Below are 18,809 nucleotides of genomic sequence, written 5' to 3' on the forward strand. Positions count from 1 at the left end.
GCAGAACTGGAGCAGGTCTTCCCTGAGAGAGTTTGTCATCTGCATTTTTGAAGGTTTTCATGATAGGTTTAGCCAAAGAGCACCATGGCTGACCTCACCTTGTTGCATGCAGGTCTGTTTCAAGTGTGACATTGAACTGGATAAGCTCCAGACATCCTAGCTAACCAGCTTACTATGATTTTCAGATCCCTAGCCTTCCTTGCCCTATAAAGATACTAACAATGGGTAATAAGTTCAGGGTAACATCATATGACATGCTTCCAGATCATCTGCTTTCTATTTCTTTTGTTTCTTGTAGTTATGAGCAATGTCAGAAGCTTTGAGCTGCTCTGTTGGATTTTTTTCTGCAAATGATTTTTAAATTTTTTAAGGTCTTTCTTGATTTATTGCAAATTTATTTCAGTTACTCATTAGGTTCTCTTTTAACTGATGGAAGTTGCATTTTTATTTATAGACATATTTTTTCTTCTCTCTCTAAATTGCATTTTAATGGAATTTGATTTTTCTTTTAGAATGTGCAATATTATTTGATTAATAAAATTACCCAGAATATAGAAGAATCAAGGAAGAAAATTTGTCAAAACAGGTTTTGCATTGGAAACAAGTTAATTGAATGCATGCAGTTTCATCTGAGACATGTCCTTCAAGATTTTAAAACTAGTAAATCTGATTTTTGCAAATGACTGCTAACCTAGGAACAAAACTGAGCAAAATAATTTGCACTGGTTTTTTCAGTGCCAGTTGCTTTTCCTACTTTGACTGACATAGTTGTTGATCTGATTTTAGGGAGTCGTGGAATATAGAATCATAGAACAGTCTCAAGATTGCTGCCCCTTGTTCTTCTGGGGGACTTCGGTTTACCAGATGTCTGCTTGGAATATAATACCACAGAGAGGAAGCAGTCTAGGAGGTTCCTGGAGTGTATGGAAGATAAATTCCTAATTCAGCTGGTGAGGGAACCAAATAGGGAAGGCGCCCCACTGGACCTGTTGTTTGCCAAGAGGAAAGGACTGTTGTGTGATGAGGAGATTGGAGGATGCCTTGGGCACAGCGATCCTGAAATGATGATGCTATCAATTCGCACAGAAGTAAGGAGGGGTATCAGCAGAACTTGTATTTGGACTTCCTGAGGGCAAATTTGGGCCTGTTTAGGAGACCTGTTGAGAGAATCACTTGGGAGGCAGTCCTGAAGGACAGGTGTCCAGGAAGGCTGGACATTCTTCAAGACAGAAATCTTCAAGGTACAGGAGCAGGCTGTCCCCATGTGCTGGAAGATGAGCCAGCAGGGAAGAAAACCAGCCTGGCTAAACAGAGAGCTTTGGAACAAACTCAGGAGGAAAAAAAAAAGGCAGAGTTTACAGAGTTGTTGGCATTTAGGGGAAAGGGCAGACTACGCTGGAGAACTACATGGGTGTCATGAGGTTAAGCAGAGAGGAAATTAGAAGAGCCAAAGCCCAGCTGGAACTTTATCTGGCTACTGCCATAAAAGAAAATAAAAAATGATTCTGTAGATACATCAGCAACAAAAGAAGGGCTAAGGAGAATCTCCACACTTTGTTGGTTGCAGAGGTAAACACAGTGACAAAGGATGAGGGGAAGGCTGAGGTACTTGCTGCCCTCTTTGCTGAGGTCTTAATAGTGAGACTTCTCTGGATACCCAGTTCCAGAATAGTAACTTCTCGGGGTACCCGGTTCCTTTCATGAGAGCACCTGGATTTTTGCACAAGTAGAGGTTAAGTTGACCTGTACTTGCATAATGACCTATGCTTCAAGGGGGCATAAAGCTGTTAAGATCCTGCTAACAACTCTTTCAAGAACATAACTCACACCAAGTAAAATTTTTTTAAAAACACTCTTTTATAAAAATTAGTTTCTTTCTCTTCCTCCCAACATGCCTTAGTTGGTCACTTTAATGGGAAAATCTTACTTTGCTTTTGGTCCCTGGTCTATAGAATCCTGTCACTGTTTCTTTTTGCACTTTCATCACTTAGGTATTTTAACAGCCACATTAAAATTTTACATGCGACCGTTATCCAAGCTGAATAAACCTTTTTCTCACTGGATATCCTAATGAAGTTTGTGATTGGCAAGGTCTGCCAGCAGATTGTTTGTTTCTGTGTGTTAAGGAGGTAAAAAAAGTCGAAATGGTGATTAATCAAAAAGAAAATTCAAGACAGTAATGAGAAGAGGGAGGCATGGTTTTCTGACCAAAGTGGTAGTTTGCAGCTGAGATAAGAAATGCAGGAAAAAATAAAATTGTCAGTTCTGTCCAGCAGAGATGTCTGACTTCTTTGTAGGAGTACAGTCACAGAATTGAACCTTTATGGTACCTGTTTTTCCTCGGCTGTACAAAGAAGGCGGATAACTTATTTTTTCTTATCTCTGTATAATTGCTGACTGTGTTTTGAGTGATTACAAACTTTAGGATTTTTTTAGTTAATTTCCCATTTACTGAGTATATGGTGCTCTCTGATCTACTTGAAAAGTATAAAAAGATCAGGGCTGCAAGCAGCTGTGGTATTCCAGAGTCCAGGGTGGTTTCCATCCTACAGTAGTGCAGACACTTGTTTTGGCCTGGAGCTGCATGACCCAGAGTCACAGGTAAACAGGCACTGCACATTTTCAGTCACACAGATTTGTGGTTGGCGTTACTAACAGCTCTTTTTTTGGGGAGTTAAATTTTGGCTATTATTTCAATGACCACATCCCATTTAGCCATTATATTATTTTAAGCTCTTTTATATATATTGCCTTATTCTGTCAGATTCATATATGCTTGAATAGAGATGTCAGTATTTTAAGGGCTCTGGGTGCTGCTCAATCTGCTGATTAGGATGGGAACTGTGTAAAGGACTGAGATGATGACACTCTGAATTGTAGTAAAACATGGAAATATATGCACTTTTAGGGAAAATCCAGAGGTATAAGAACATGATTTTGGACTGGGGTCTGACAGTATTGAGGTATTTCCATTTGACTTCAGTATTATATATGTATAAAATATTTTTGGAAGACAACTGAAGCACTCTATTTCAAAAATGTCCAAACATAGTCATTAGATACCCTCAGGACATATTTCTCTGAAATTTTAAAACAAATGAAAACAGTTTTATCAAATATTTTAATTTCTTAATAGTAACATTACCCAACTGCAAATCATTGCATCAAAATTCTGTTGATCTTGTTCATTAGGAATTGTTATCTTGGGTTTAAAGGTTCAATGGTGATTGTCGTTTTCCAAATACATTCACTTTACCCTTGTAAAGTTACACTCTTCCTGAACAATTAATGATATCTGTGCATCAGGTTTGATGTAATTTTCTTGATTTCTTTTTTTTTTTTTTTTTTTTTTCCAGAGGAGAATTTTGAATAGTAATAACTTGGAGGGAGAGTTTGGAGCACATACAGTCCATACAGAGTTCTGGAAAAATTGAAATTTAATATTTGGAAGACAAATGGATGGGGCCTCCTCAAAAGACTGATATGCTGTTTTAGTTATTTTATTTTAGTAAAGGCACTCCAAATGTGTAAATCTGCTGTGGCTGTTTGTTATTCTTTGTATAGCACAGAAGAACAGGGACATATTGCTTTTTATGAAAGATTTAATTACCAGTAATGTTTGTTTGAGAACTAATGAGAGTAATAGAAAAAATACTGCCTCTGGCAGTGACTCATTCCCATACACATAGGCTTATGATTTCTGGTAAATGAAAAACACTTTTTAATGTAGCTATAGTATTAAAATGGATTAAAATGCTGTCCCATCTAACCTCCTCCTTTCCTTACTCTTGGATGTGGCTTTAACACTTAGTTCCTCTGGATTCCTCTCTATGCTGCCCATGGTGAAAAGATGCTGACCTCCTAGCATCCATGTGATTCAAGATACAGTAGACACAGGTTATTATAATTTCAAGTATTCTTTAGAAGGTCAGCATTCTGGATTTAAAAAAAAATCCAAGTAATTTAAAAAACAAAGAAAAAATGAAACTGCAGTCAATGAGGCAATGTTTAGAACCACTTCCTGCAGTAATGGATGGCAAGGATTCTCTCTGAACTACCTCCTCAGTAGAGCTCTTCCTATGTATTTTGGGGTGCACTGACCAACAAAGTACAGTCCTAGATTATACATAGTTCTCTGTTTTTCAAAAAAAAGTGGGCATCAAAGGAGACTTTCTTGGTTGTTTTCTTGTGTTTCTGAATACTTGAGCCAGCTGTTCAAAGACTGTTTTGCACAGAACTCAGTGCAAAAGTGTCCTTAGTGAGAAATATTCTTGGGGATTCTTCTTGATACAGTTTTTTCTCAAGAATGAAGATGCCACAAATCATCCAGACAGCTTTCTACCTAGGGTGGCATTATGGCCTATGGCCTTCTTCCCTTACATTCTTTTCTGCATTCTGTTCTATTCTATTCCATTCCTTTTTACCAGATCGCTGTATAAAATTCTAACATTCTTCTCAGGATGCAATGCAACTGAAAAGAATTCAGTTGAGTTCAGATGCTTTTTTCCTGAACAGAATGTGTGGGAAATAAAATCCTTTAAACGTTCTTCAGGAAAATTTGAAGGTCCTGTGCTGGGAATGGTATTCAGAGGCTCAGGACTCAGTCCAATACTTAGGACTACACTTTCTTCAGCATCATGTTTGTTACAAATTCTTGGGAAAAGCTGCTGTTTAGACACTTTTTTTTTTTTTAAGTTTTTCAATAAATAGCAATTTGTTAAACCTCATTATAGTGTCTAAAGAAAAGAAGCCTATACGCAAAGTAGATATTATTTGTGTGTATGCATATATGAATGTATTGGTATCAAGAAGTCAGGAATTCACTTCTACTCAATCCCAGTAATCCTTTTGCAAAATCCTTGTTTAAAGGAAGCTGTGAATCCACTCTTGAGACTAGAGAAAGTATGATAGGTGTGTGAGTTTTATTAGAAAATAATCTCCATCAACAGGTCTTGCCAGTCCTTCTGAGTGCTTGTCCAGCATATTCTGGTCTGGAACCATTAAAGATCTGTTTCTAAATCATTAGCTTGTTTAAAAGTAATATTGTCTTATTTTAACTGCCACAGAAAGTGTATGTCTGAAAAAAACTAAAATATTTCCTTGAGACTATAATTCATTCTAGTATATTGCTAGTAATCACTAATCTTTTATGTTATTGAAGCTTTTATAATTAAACTTAATTCTGTGACTTTAGGTGCCTATGAAAATAATTAATTGTATCCTGTGAGGTCTTTGCAGAGTTGTCTCCATCTCTGTCTTGCCCAGCATGTGATTTCTGCTAACTAGGATTTGCTTGCAGGATACACATGGTATTGTTGCTTGGTAGTGTTTATTTAAAGGCATTATATCTTTCCCCAGCAAACATACAGATTATCACAATACTCAGCTGCAGTCACACACAGATGTAAACATCGGCTTATTGTTTGCCTAAGCACGAGGGAGGAATGTATGCCCAGGTTTTCACAGAGCCTTGGTGTTGGAGAAAATTGGTTTATCTTACGAGGGTTACACATTGTGTGAATGTTAAATTTCTGCAGACTATGTTAGAATAGCAATCAAAGAGCCAAATGTGGCTGGGGTGGGTGGTTGGGGGTGTGGTTCAGAGACATAATTTATTTGCATTGTTAGTCACAGTTAAGAAAAGGGGAATTAAAAGTGGAAGGGGCCAGGTACAAACCATCACATTTCATAAAGTTTTGGATTGAATCACTAACAGAATTCTTTGTGAAACAATAATTCATTCATCCATCCATTCAAATATATTCTGTGTTTTTATTTATTTAAATAACATCAGTCGGCCTCCTTCTCAGGAAAATGTTTTAAAGTTAATACAGCTCAAATGAAATGCATAAGACAATCCTTGAAGTTTATAGCTTGAATTATACTGACAATGTCAAATTGAACTGTATTGTGTTGCCATGAAACTAACCTGCTGCTAAGTTTCAGAAAACTTCTTTGACTCATCTAAAATATCACAGCCTTTTTCTAGTCCAGTAAGTTAGAAAATAGGTTTTCAAATTAATGGTCTTTGTATGTAAACTAGTTTTGAAGGGAGGAACATTGATTGATTGATCTAAGTAGTTTTATCACTGGCCAAAATAAATTAGGTGTCTCACTCATCATGTTTTTTTTCCCTGATCTGACTAATTTACAAAATGAAAATAAATGTTCAAGTGTTTCGTTTACTCAACAATAATAAGCAATGCATTTCATGTAGAACGCTAAATAGGTTTCTTGATTTCCAGAGCTATTGAGTGCATTTTTTACTAAATTTAATTTAGTATTTTCAGTTCATAATTTATACCCAAAATTGCTGCCCATTATTTGCAGATTTTGCATGGAAATATGAATATTTATCAAACTGCTGGTGACACAGTCACTTCCAAAAGCAAAAACAACATGGGGTGAATATAGTCCTATAAGCTACGGCAATACAAGGTTGGACAAAAAAGTATACTGTGCATATATCTGTACAAAACTCCTTGTTCTGTGAACAAGTGGCAATGCTTGCTAACCTGTATGGACTTCGAGGCTTGGTTCTGGGCTTTTATTTCCCAATAATTTGTTGAAACCCTTGAAGGAGAAATTCTCTATCAGTGTGAGGTATTGCTGTCATTAGCTGGTGCTTCTGCAACTTGTGTGGGTAATTCGTTCCTAGATTGCAAACTTTTTCTGCTACTCTGGGGAGGGGAAGGTCATGTCTCATGTGAAAGGGAAGGTAATCTACCCTGGTCATAAAATGTTATACTAAATAACCTTATGATAAGTAAGTCATTTCTCATACCTCTTTTCCTCTCCTATCCCCTGCAGTAACCTTTAGGCAGTAGTCATCTGAGTTACTGAGTTTTAAGCCAGATGTTAATTCCACATTTAGAGTAAATGTTACCTGAGAAGAAATTCTTGCAGCCAGCAGCCATGTGCTTCTGGGAGGAAAAGGAGTTCGTGTTTGCTGTGTTTTCTTTTTCCTTGCTTGCAGACAGAGGATAAAAGTGCTGCCATCACGCATGTGAGTGACTATTTTTCTGTAACTTTTAATTAGCTATTAAGTACTATCTGGGGGTTTTTGTAGCCCATTTTTAGCTTGAAATGCAGAATCTTTTTTGATATACAAATGTACCAATCTGAACCTAGCCTTATTAAATATAATATATAGAGAAATAGAGTATGGTAATCTTTTTTTCATTCATAGCATAAGACTCTTAGAGAGAGTGTTAAGAGGTTGACTGGAAGACTCTTTAAAAACTATTGACCTTAGTGTAGCTTCACCTCTAAATTTTAATGTCTGTATTTAATGTACTTGGGCTTGGCTAGATTAAAAGGCGTTTGTCAATGTTTCTCTTCTTTAAAAAGGAAAATTGACTGCTCTCTTTGTCTTCCTGAATACTTCTGATCTCCTTTTCTGTTACAGTAGTTAAACTGTTTAAGTCCACAGAAGATCTGTCAGCAGGTTTATTGAATTACTTCTGTTCACTGGACTAGAATACCTTGAGTGTTAAATTCAATCTCATTTTTTCTGTCTGATATTAAAGTATTTCTTGTCAGATCAAAGTATTGCATTGTATGCTGGGATCTACAATTTGGAAAGTAGGAGTGTATGCACCGAAATTTTAGAGGTGGAGCTCGTACATAGCCCAAAAGAAACATTTTGGCTGGTAGCTGCTCTTTGCTTCATGTTTGGCAGATAGATAATCTACTCTACATTTTTTGTAGAGTAACTGTAGGAAAAATAGTAGGAAAAAGTGTGTAACCTTTTTTTTTTCTTTCTTTCTTTTATGTGAAGTAGCTTTGAGGAATGTTGTGTTACTTCACTTAGATTTTAGTATTGCTTTGACTCCTATTTTACTTCTGGACTTCAGAAAAATGTATAGGATCTATAGGTCCTGAGAAGCCGAATTTACTTTACTGGAGCTAGCAGAGGTCTCAGGTATGTCTTAGCTGGTCACCATCATGCCCCAAAGATACCAAAGATAAAGAGCTGTGGATTTACTGTACCATAACTTGCCTGCTAAGGGTCTGGCTTCTTTAAGTGCTCACTTGTGCTGATAGCACCTGGGAGGTGCCAGGAGTGCGGAGCTGCGCAGTGCGGAAAGTCAGGGTGGGCAAGTTCTGGCACATTACACCTGGTGCACAGGGGTGCTGTGTTATTTATGGGGATGAAGATCAGCTGGGCCAGCCTGAAAACCTCAAATCTGCCTCACTGCATAGCGAATCAGTCATTCAGCTTTACCAAGACTATTCTTTTTCCTTCAAACCTTGCCTCTGTTCACCATGTGTCCTGCTCTTTCTTCATGTAAGAAGCTGCTTCTAATTTCCTGTGGGGGATGAAATGGCACCTAGAGTTTGTATAATTTGCATGTCTGAGTTGGTGTTCAACTCAGGATGGGGTTTTCAGCCCCTTTTTCTTCAGTCCTAGCATAATCATCTCTGAAGTCTGTGAAGACTTCCATATCCTGTAGCTAATTAAATGGAAAGAATGCAGAAGGAAATAACTAGTTCACTTGACTTTCTCTGCCTTAAGTAGTGTTCATAGTGTACAAAATAACCCACATTTCTTTTTTTCTGAGCCTTTGGTAATAATTAGAGTAGTCTGGATCTGAGCTTCCTGAAACATTACATGCATTGTCCAAAGGCATATATTTACACTCCCAAATGTCTGAGAATAATATTCAGCACTCTGTTCTATGCACAAAGTAGGATGCTGATTTTGTTACAAATTCCAAATTGATTTTTTTAGGCTCTAGATTTGACTCATAGGCTTTACATATATTAGAATTTTATGTGCTGCTAAGTAATTTCAAATATCCATCATTGTTGTCAAAATTAATGTTGCTAATTTGCTAAACTAAACATGCAGTGCTTTGCAGTAAATGAGGGAAGGTCATTGAACCATATGGTGATAGGAAGTCCAGTGGGGGATGTTTGTCGTCACTGACTGAGTTATAAGGAACAAAGATTTTTAGGTAAGTTGTAAAGCTGATAGAAATGGATGAGAGAATAAATTTTGGATAGTAACTTCAATATTCTAAATCCTGTAACTTCTAGTATGTTGTATATAAACAGGGCAGGTGGTATGTTACTTCATGTGGATTGTTTAATAAATTGTATTTGTGGTTTATTGTTGCCTTTGTCATGAGATAACTAGACCCTATCTAATTTCAGTGCAATTTCTTCTACTAGATTCATTTTGTACCTATGATCCTTACATGCTTCTGTCTCAGAAATCGCAGGTTTACCTGAGCAAAACTCAAGGAGCAAAATTAACTGTCTTTATTGCTAGAATCCAAGGATCACTTTTGCAAAGTAAAACTTTGTTAGGAGTCTGTTCAGTATACTAAAAATTACTAGTCTGTCAAAATGGCTAACAAAGCTTCACCTCAGGTGACTTTCAGAGAACTGTTTCTTTAACTCTTTTGGAAGTTGAAATAGCTCATCTGTTTTAAAACTGTATACTAGCAACACATTTCTGATGCTTGATCCCTTTTCTAAGGAATTAGCATAATTTCCATATTAAAAGAATAATATGTGTCCTGTAACTAGATATTTACTATATCTGAATCTTTACTTTCAGAAATAGTGCTGTGCTTCAGAAATTTCCTATTGAAATCTTGTCATCATCCAGACCAACCACACTGCAGTCCAAGAAGTTTGAATATCCCAAGGCTTTATGCCCTGCTGCTTAATTAAAATAACCTTAGCAATTACTGCTTCATCAAAGGCAAATCGTTTCCCACTATCAAGTGTGAAATGCATGCATCCAGAAAGGCTGATTAGCACCCAGTGCTTCTCTAAATGAAGTCACCAAGAGGCACAATATGTTTAGCCCTCTTCAGGGTACCCAAGTCACAGAATCACAGAACCTGCAGAGTTGGAAGGGACCCACAAGGATTATCAAGTCCAACTCCCGGCCCTGCACAGGACCATCCCCAAGAGTCACACCATGTGCCTGAGAGCATTGTCCAAATGCTTCTTGAACTCTCTCAGGCTTGGTGCTGTGACCACTGCCCTGGGGAGCCTGTTCCAGTGCCCAAACACCCTCTGGGTGAAAACCTTTTCCTGATATCCAGCCTAAACCTCCCCTGACACAATTTCAGGCCATTCTCTCCGGTCCTGTCACAAGTCACCACAGTGAAGAGATCAGTGTCTGCCCCTCCTCTTCCCCTCACAAGGAAGTTCTAACTGCAGTGAGGTCTCCTCTCAGTCTCCTCCAGGCTGAACAGACAAGTGACCTCAGCCACTCCTTATATGGCTTCCCTCAAGGCCCTCCACTATCTTTGTTGGCTTCCTTTGGATGCGCTCTAATAGCTTAATATCTTTCTTACCTTGTGGTGACTAAAACTGCGCACAATATTCAAGATGAGGCCACACCCATGCAGGGGGAACCTCTAGCCATGCTGAAAAGAGCGTGTTTGCCACAGCATTGGACTAAAACTCTAATCTTTCCAGCAAAATATTGTGGAATTTGTAATGTCTATGCACAGCAGGCCAGGCCTTTTTTATGAACTGTTCAGAAACAGCAGCACAGCAAATGGAGTGGTATATATCTGTCTCAAAAGGAAGAAGAGAAAAATCAGTGTTGTCAGGTTTTGAACTTGTCATTTCAAGGCGTTCCCTGTCTCGTAATTGGACTGCTGAGCTACCCCAGTGTCCTGGTTGTAGAGCAGTTGGCAGGGGCTTGGCAGTGAAAGCTCAGCAGAGAGGTATTTCTCATTTCAGGCCATCAAGACACTTTTCATCTGTAGCAAATTCAGGTTATAGTTCCTGCAGCACATCCTTGTCTGGTGCCTCGTTAACTGAACAACTTGTGCAGTTGGGTCCTTCACTGATAACCCTCTTTTTTAGCCTCTTCAATATAACATTTCAGTTGCAACTCCAATTAAGATTAAAAGAATGCTTTCATATGGACAGCTTTACTTTTTTCTCTTAACCCTGAGCTCCTGAAAAGCACTCCCTTCTGCAGAGATTCTTTACACTTAGAATTAAGCCAATAACTGTTTTTATTTTAGAAGTATAGCAACAAAAATGTGTGTTTCAATGAATGGCAAAAATAATCATAGTTAGCTATGAATAGCACTGAGAGTATTCTGGGAAGAAGAAAGTGTTTGGGAACTGAGCTGTGAACCCTGGCAGCTAGGAAGGCCAAGAGCATCCTGAGTTGCTCAGCCAGCAGATTGATGGGAGGGAGATCACATCTGGAGTTCTGCATCCAGTCTTGCCCTCCTCAGCCCCCCATCGGGAAAGGCACAGACAACCTGCAGGCAGCTCAGCAGGAGCCACCAAGGGGGCAGAAGCACTTGTCCTATGAGCAGAGGCTGAGGGAGCTGGTCTGGTTCAGCCTGGAGAAGAAACAACAATGAGGGAATCCGAAAGCAGCCAGTAAGTCAAAGTATCCAGAGGGGCCTGATAGGAGAAAAAAAGTAAATTCCTGCAGATGTAAAGTGCAGGAAGAGAGGCTTTAAGGAAAAGGTTCTTTCCCACAAGCACAGCCAAGCAATTGAGCTTGTTTTCTGAGAAAGGTGGTCTGGTTAACATCCTGTTTTTCAAGACCTGAGTGGATAAAGCTGTGAGTAATCTGATCTGATGCCATCACTGACCCTCCTTTCAGCGGGAGGTGGGACTAGAGACGTCCCAGACTGCTTTCCAATCTGAATGACTGATCTTGTTGATCAGGTGGCCATCCATGCTCTTTGCTTTGAAATGGGTACAGACACAAACTGATGAACAGATATACTCAGAAAAAAGAAGTTCTCATTTTCTAAAAACATCCACAAGTCTTTCTCTCTGAAAATCTAGGGAGGCTTTTTTGGGTTTAGATTGAAAACAGAAAATGGAACTCATGGAAAAGGTTCAAGTTTTGAGATCTGGGATGCAAAATAGCAATATTTGCTTTAGAAATAATCTACAAATCCTTGTATCTGATCATACAGTGTGTATTATATGCACTGGGTTATAGTTACCTTCTCTCAAATGTGTTTTCTAATGTTCAATCTTTATTCCTCTTGTCTGTTCTCTTGTGTTAATCCTCTCTCTCATGAAGTATCTCTAGTGCTTTTCTATTCCAGACATATTTCTTAGCAGTTGTGTTGGAATTCATGTTTTGTATGTTAGCAGAGAAACCAAGTAGTGGCTGGTAGGTTTCTCCCTGTGGGCACTTTGTGAAGACTGTTTAGTGACTGTGCTTTGTTAGAAAATTCAAGGAAATAATACTGAGTTAACCAGCAGTTTAATCTTTCTTCTTCTTTACTCTTCTTCCCTCCTTTCCCAGCATCCAGCCATCACCCTGACTCCCCCAGGCAAATCATGGATGCAAGAAGAGGCTTTGCTTTGATTTTTAGAAAACAGGCAGATGTAGTTGTCCTTGTGCTGTGACTTCAGGTGGCAGTGTATCTAGTGATGGAGTTTGAGGAGCGCCTTGTTGATAAAATGTTGCATCCACACCCCTCTGTGGGGCTTGTGTTTAATTAGACCAATCACAACTACTTCCTTTTGAGGTACTACTTACGTCTCAGTCTCAAACACACCTCTGTTGTCAAGTATTTCTTTTTTTAGTATTAGATGGTAGTTACATGCAGCTTTTGCTTCACCTTAATTGGTATCTTTTAAAGAGACCTTTCTAGAGGAAAAAATATTGTAAATTCATATATATATATATATATATATATATATGGAAATATACATGAGTACTCATATATACATCTAAATAAGCATTCCCTCAGAAGTAATTCTGTACATGAAGGCATCTTCACTAATGCTCATAAAACTTTACTGTGAGCTAAAATTATTTCTCTGCAGATTTTTTTTGTTATAAAAACTTTCCATTTTTAAATGATACATATTTCTGAAAATTTAGGTGGGCAAATCTCATCTAGTGCACATTTTACTAGTAATAATGGGAAATTCTGAAAATTCATCATGGTTGCTACCATAAGTTAATAGATGTTAGTTGGAAGGCAGCAGTAGTAAGAAAATATAGTTTAGTGAAAGCCAACTGACCTTTTATGAAAAGGATCCCTCACTTGATGTAATGCTATTCTATTGTAAATGAGTATCTCACTTTCACATTGTGTCTTTAAATAAAAGCAGCATATACTTCATTCCAGAGCTGTTAATCACAGTGGGCTTCCTAGAGCTTGGCTACTGCTCGCTTGCCTTAGTTTGTTGAATACAACTCTAGCTGATAGGAAAAAATGCATTTTCCTCTAGAACTTTTTTGAAAGTCTTGAATATGAATATTCTAACCTGGTGGCCCCTCCCCTTGTGATCTGTTTTGCCTGCACAGATTATGTACCACAATCATCCTCTTCTATCTTTGTGTGTATGCTACTGGCCAACAACTTGTAATAGCCATTGTGTTCTGCAGTGTGATGCCTGTGACCGTGATGTGACCTATAAATACTTTGTATTTGTTGACAGTCACAAAGACAAGATGTCAACATGTTTGGAAAGATGTCTTGGAAAGATGACTTAACTTTTAGCGTGTTGTGATACTGGTAAATGCAAAGTGGTGCTTAGAAAAACATTGCTTGGCCAGGTTTATTTTGAAAGCTCGAACCTGTGTACTTAAAAAGCAAGTATGTTTGTGTGATGTTTCATCTTCTTTTCATTTAGCAGAACACAAAGATTTTTTTTCTTTTTTTTGGTCAGGCATGACGTAAGTAAACATTTTGAAATAAAATATATAAGTCCGCAAGCAGTTATTATTTTATGAAGTACCTGGATTGTGATTTCGTTTTTCATTAATAGTTGTTGTTTCAGACTTTGCTTCTTGTAGACTTCATTTTTATGAGGACACATTAGGCTTTTGATTGTGTTTCAGGGAGGAAAAGAGAGAAACTCTTTGAAGGTGGAGTATTGGGACAAAGACTGCTTTCTCCTTAGTTTTTACTATTATGTGGCAGCTCTGTAGTCTCTTAACATTGGCAGGTAGTGCCCATTGCCTGAGAGTCTGTGGTAATGTTTTGGCCCTGGTCTTGTTCTCGTATTAACCCTCAACCACTCTTTCTGAGAAATTTTCTGCTGATGTGCATCTGTTGCCTTGTGTAGCCATCCACCTGCAGTGGCTTTGGTCTGAAGCCATTGCACTGAGTCTATTGCCCATTGAAGACATTCTTTTGGTTTAATTGGTAATTAATTGTGTGACAGATGCATGTAAGTAGGGATCACAAAAGGTGTTTTGAATGTGCATATGTATGACTGCCCTGAGTGAATATTCAACTCTACACTCTGCGTCCTGCTGCCACAAGGTCGCTGGACAAGTCTTTGCAGAAGATAAAATTGAAGGTGTTCTCTATTCAAATTTCAGTGCACTTGGATGATAAAAGCAAAATGCCATGTTGCATCTTTCAGCCATTTTTCAGTATCTGCTTTCAAAGAATTGGTGAAAAGAATAATGAGTTGTGAAATGTAGTTTAAGACTTAAATGATGTTTCTTAATGAATACTACTGCATTAGGAGTTAGACTTTTCCATCAGGTCTATAGGAGCTCTGTGCGTGTACTGTATCCAAAATTGCTTTCCTATTCTGTTTCTCTGGAGAGTTAGCTTGGTACCGTCTCACTGAAAGGTCTCCTTTCTTTGTGTGACTTGTTCGGCCTTTCTGAATGGAATCAGTTGCAAACTCTATCTATCAAAATCAGTACTGCTGTATTCCCTCCTCCTCAGTGCTAATGCTCATCCAGTTCCCTGGAGAGCTGATGAAGCTCACTAACCTGGAAAAAAAGCCCAAAACAAGAAAAAAAATGAAGTTAACTCTTGTTAACTTCTGTCAAGTTCCCAAGCTGGACTGGCTCAGATGGGGCCGAACATCAGACTGACTGTGCTGGTCTAAAGCGGGCAGAGGGAGTGTTTGTGCCTGCCAGGGTGGCAAAATTGCAACAGCTCCTCTTCACATTGGCTTCAGCTTGTTGCAGTTCCTTTGTGCCCCTTTGGGTAAGTAATCATCCGTAAGGTACAGCCATCACTTCACTTGCCAGTCTGCTTTTCATCTCTCACACTGTCTGCAGATAGTGCTTATTTTAGGATAATGTTGTAAAGTTTTATGAAGACAACCATGTATTTGCTGCCACTGGCTTTTCTAGGTGTGCCTTCAAATGGTACAGGTTTGGGCTTGGTGTGTTATGCTTGTTGAACTGAAAATACGCTCCATTAGAGTGGCTGATTAGCAGACCAGTTGGTTTATCAACCAGAAGATCTCTGGAGCAGTGCGCTGTGAAAAAAACCCGTACAGATACATGTCTGAATGAACAAGCTATTCTCATGCGTGTGTCTTTACTATGTTTATGTCTTTACTTTGCTTACACACACTACATTACTTCCAGAAGGGCTTCGTTTTTCACTTGCAACAATATTGCAGTTCTTATGGTAGTTCTAGCTTTTAATGCATTCTCAGAAACTGTTGAAATATAGAGTGTTGAGGTGCTGAATTGACACTGCTCACAACTGTTGCTGCATATAAAAAGCTGTTGTTTAAAAGAAAAAAACACACACACATATAAAAAAAAAAAAGCCTTCCAGTTTGTTTATATCTTGACTTAACACTTTTTACATAATTTTAGAGAATTTGAATGTTGGTAAAATATTTCCCTGGCACCTCTCAATGGGGAAGAAAGGATATTTTACAGGCATTATAGTATTGGGTTTGAGCTTTGAATTGAGCTCATCCTTATTTTAAATAATACATTGAATCTCAGTGTAACTTTGGTAAAGAATAGTGCCGGGTTATAGAGCTGGTCTTTGAAGTGTGTTTAGAGATATATGGATTTAGCTGTAGAATTAAGATTGTGTTAAAGCCTATGTAAAATAACTTCCTTTGGGTGGTTACACTCATAAAGGTTTTAAAAATTGTAGAAGGTAGAGACAGTGCAACTTTCTGATTATAGATAAAAATTGGTTGGTTTTCTGTGTACATATCTTTTCTTTCTCAACAACTGTTGGATGTAATTAGAGGAAAAGAGAGAAAATGGAACAATTAACACACCATATGTACAAAAAAAACCTGCTCCAGTCTGTAGGTGCTGTACTGAACAAGAATCTGGTTTTGTCCCATCTATCTTTTTTATGTAGATAGCATTTACTCATTTGTATTGCGTTTTGAAAGACTTGTACCCACTAATAGATACTTGCTGTTGTTGTTGTTTTTTCTTTTAAGCTAAATATATTTATGTTAGTTTCTGTATCTCTTGGAAACATGTCCTTTCTTTCAGAAAATAATTATATGTTTTGCACAGTTTAACCCTACATATGTATATGGGATGATTTGAAATCTATCCCTTATCAAGCAACAGAATTACACTATATATTAATGATTTGGGGTTGTTTCTTTTCTAGAAGAAATAATCAGCTTCCTCTTCATGTCTTGCTAGGACAACAGCTGCAGATGAGATTGAGCTTCCATATTTAATACATTCTATTAACTTCACACATCCAAACACACACTCCCTCACTCCCTCATGCACCCCTGTGTCACATTATAGGTGAACAGGCCCTAATTAAAAGCACGTACCATCTGCTGGGGTGCGGCAGCAGAGTGGCACTCCACAGCCATCCTGATTCCTGTGATTGAAATGTGTTATTTATGAGCTCAAAGACAAAATACACTGCTTGGCTGGTGAAAGCTGCAATAGGAGCTGCATAGCACCATCTAATGGAACGGAGTGCCACTGGCTAGTCATGTTTCTTCTTCCTCTCTCCTCAGTCTCCTCCCCCAATAATTTTATTTTTCAATCTTGGCCTTGGATTTTTTATGATACTGTTTCAGACAATTTTGTCTCTTGTGTTCCACTTTTATACAAGATTGGAAAGGGTTGTTGAAACATTAAACTAATTGGGGGGGGGCGGTTTGCAGCCTTTTGTTTCCTTCCAGTGCTACACACAGGGTTTTACTTTCTGTAGCAAAAGTGATACTGATGTGATGTGGTGGTACAGAATTGGAACACTATCGAGATAGATGAGCAAGATCAGTTTACTGCATGTCTCCTGCCCCTCCCAAAGACCCATGTAATGAAAGTATCCACTGCTCAGTCTGAAAAATTTATTTTAATATGGAAATTGGTCCTATTTGGGGGGGAGGGAAGGGCAGATGACAGTATACTACAGACTATGTGAAAGTTCTTTACTGTGTTGGAAAGAAAGGGCAGAATTTGGAGAAAGCTGCAGCTTTGGACCTTCCTCTCTGGAAGCAGAGATCTCTTCCAGCTTGCAGAAATAGTGTCCTGTAATTGCTTCTTAGTGGGGAAATGGATGAGGAGGTGTTGGACTGAGGGGTGAAATACACCTTGTCAGGAGAGGAAAAGGGTGACAGGGAAGGAGTCCTTTTTGTGTTGATTGGTCCATCAGTCTACCTTTGTTGACTGCTAAATTACAGCACTGCATCTAGTAGATATGTATGTTGTATTTAGTGTCTAGCTCAATGACCTTTAGAATATGCAGGTTGAGAATAGTCACGCAGATTCAAAATAATCTGGGAAATTTTCTGGTCCTTAGCCATTCTGTTACGTTGTTAAGATTTGCTATATCTATGCTGGGCATCCAACAGTATGGTTTCAGCAATAACAAGTGGTGAAGACTGGGCTGATACTTGAAATATGAAATTTTTCTACAGTAACCTCCAATACAACCACATTTTTTAAAATGAAAGGGTCTGGTCACTACTTCATCTCGGGCAACACAAAACCCTGAACAAAAAGATTTATGTCTAAAACTGAGCAATATATGTATATATTTATAGGTGTGTGTGTGCATTTTATTTTTTATGTCAGCATGTTTTAAAGAATGTTGAAATGTCATAAACCCCAGCACATCTATGAATACATGTCTTCTTATTGTTTGTGTTTAGAACATATGCCATCAGAAGGATAAGAGATGCCTTTAGAGAAAACAAGACCATAGAGGACTCTGAAAAAATAGAAGAGCTACTGAATAAAGCCAAAGCAAACCTAGAGGTTATTCAACGGCAGGTATGTTTATTTCTCTCATTATTTAATAGGAGCTTTCCACTACTCATTTAACTGTCTTATGCCACTAGAGATGGGAAAAATAGATCCTTGCTCAAAACATCTCTAAATGAACATCAGTTTTTGTCTGAGTTTGTTCTTATTTCCATCATAGGTTCACAAGGGTAACTGTGACACTCACTTCAAATAGTCTCACCACCTTCTGTTTGTTTTTTCCCATCTCCAGATACAGCGTTAGAATAGTAACAGAACAAGAAAATCCTGAAGTGAATTAATTGAATGCTGGCTACATGTGCCCAAACAGGGTCATAGATTTTTCTTTGGAAGATTTGAGTCACTGGCAATATTTTTCTTCAACCTTGTCTGAGAAGCATTTATAGCATGTCTGTTCCTTCCACTAGTGACCACGTTATTAAGACATGAAGTAGACTTTGTTGAACTTTGGATACTTTTTAACTTCTCATTCATACCTAGTGTCTATGTACAGTGACCACTAAAAATTGGAAGAAAGTAAGTTTCTATACATGAGCTCTCTATGGGCACTTGCAGTGCTTAAGCTGTTCCTCCTTGCAAAATCTGCGCTTGCTGACACCAATCAGAGCTCAGTAGTACTTTTATTAAACACTGTATGAATATGTGCACCTGCTCCTCCATGGTTTGTTTTAATATGAATCTTTAAACAACCAGCAGGTCAGTTAGATGGATTCTTATTTCAGTAGGGATCTGGGCCCTTTGTTTTGACAATTAAATATGAGTACTTAGGTGCAAGTTAATTTTTTTGGAATTTCTTCTCCCAGGGACAGGTATTGTTTTGTGCTACCATAGTTTTGCTATCTTTTTTTAATCCAAACACTGCTATTTT

The 18,809-nt window shown here is 38.2% G+C and overlaps 1 protein-coding gene across 1 annotated transcript in view; it reads left to right on the forward strand.

The window, feature by feature from the left end:
* The window catches only part of LYRM4 (LYR motif containing 4), an 86,366-nt gene that overhangs the window by 3,115 nt on the left and 64,442 nt on the right, over positions 1-18,809 (forward strand). The window contains exon 2 of the mRNA XM_032116287.1: positions 17,830-17,950. Coding sequence (XP_031972178.1) covers positions 17,830-17,950 — 121 coding nt within the window. The remainder of the gene's footprint in view (positions 1-17,829; positions 17,951-18,809) is intronic.

The sequence above is a fragment of the Corvus moneduloides genome, chromosome 1, assembly GCF_009650955.1.
Source record: "Corvus moneduloides isolate bCorMon1 chromosome 1, bCorMon1.pri, whole genome shotgun sequence".
Taxonomy (NCBI): Eukaryota; Metazoa; Chordata; class Aves; order Passeriformes; family Corvidae; genus Corvus; species Corvus moneduloides.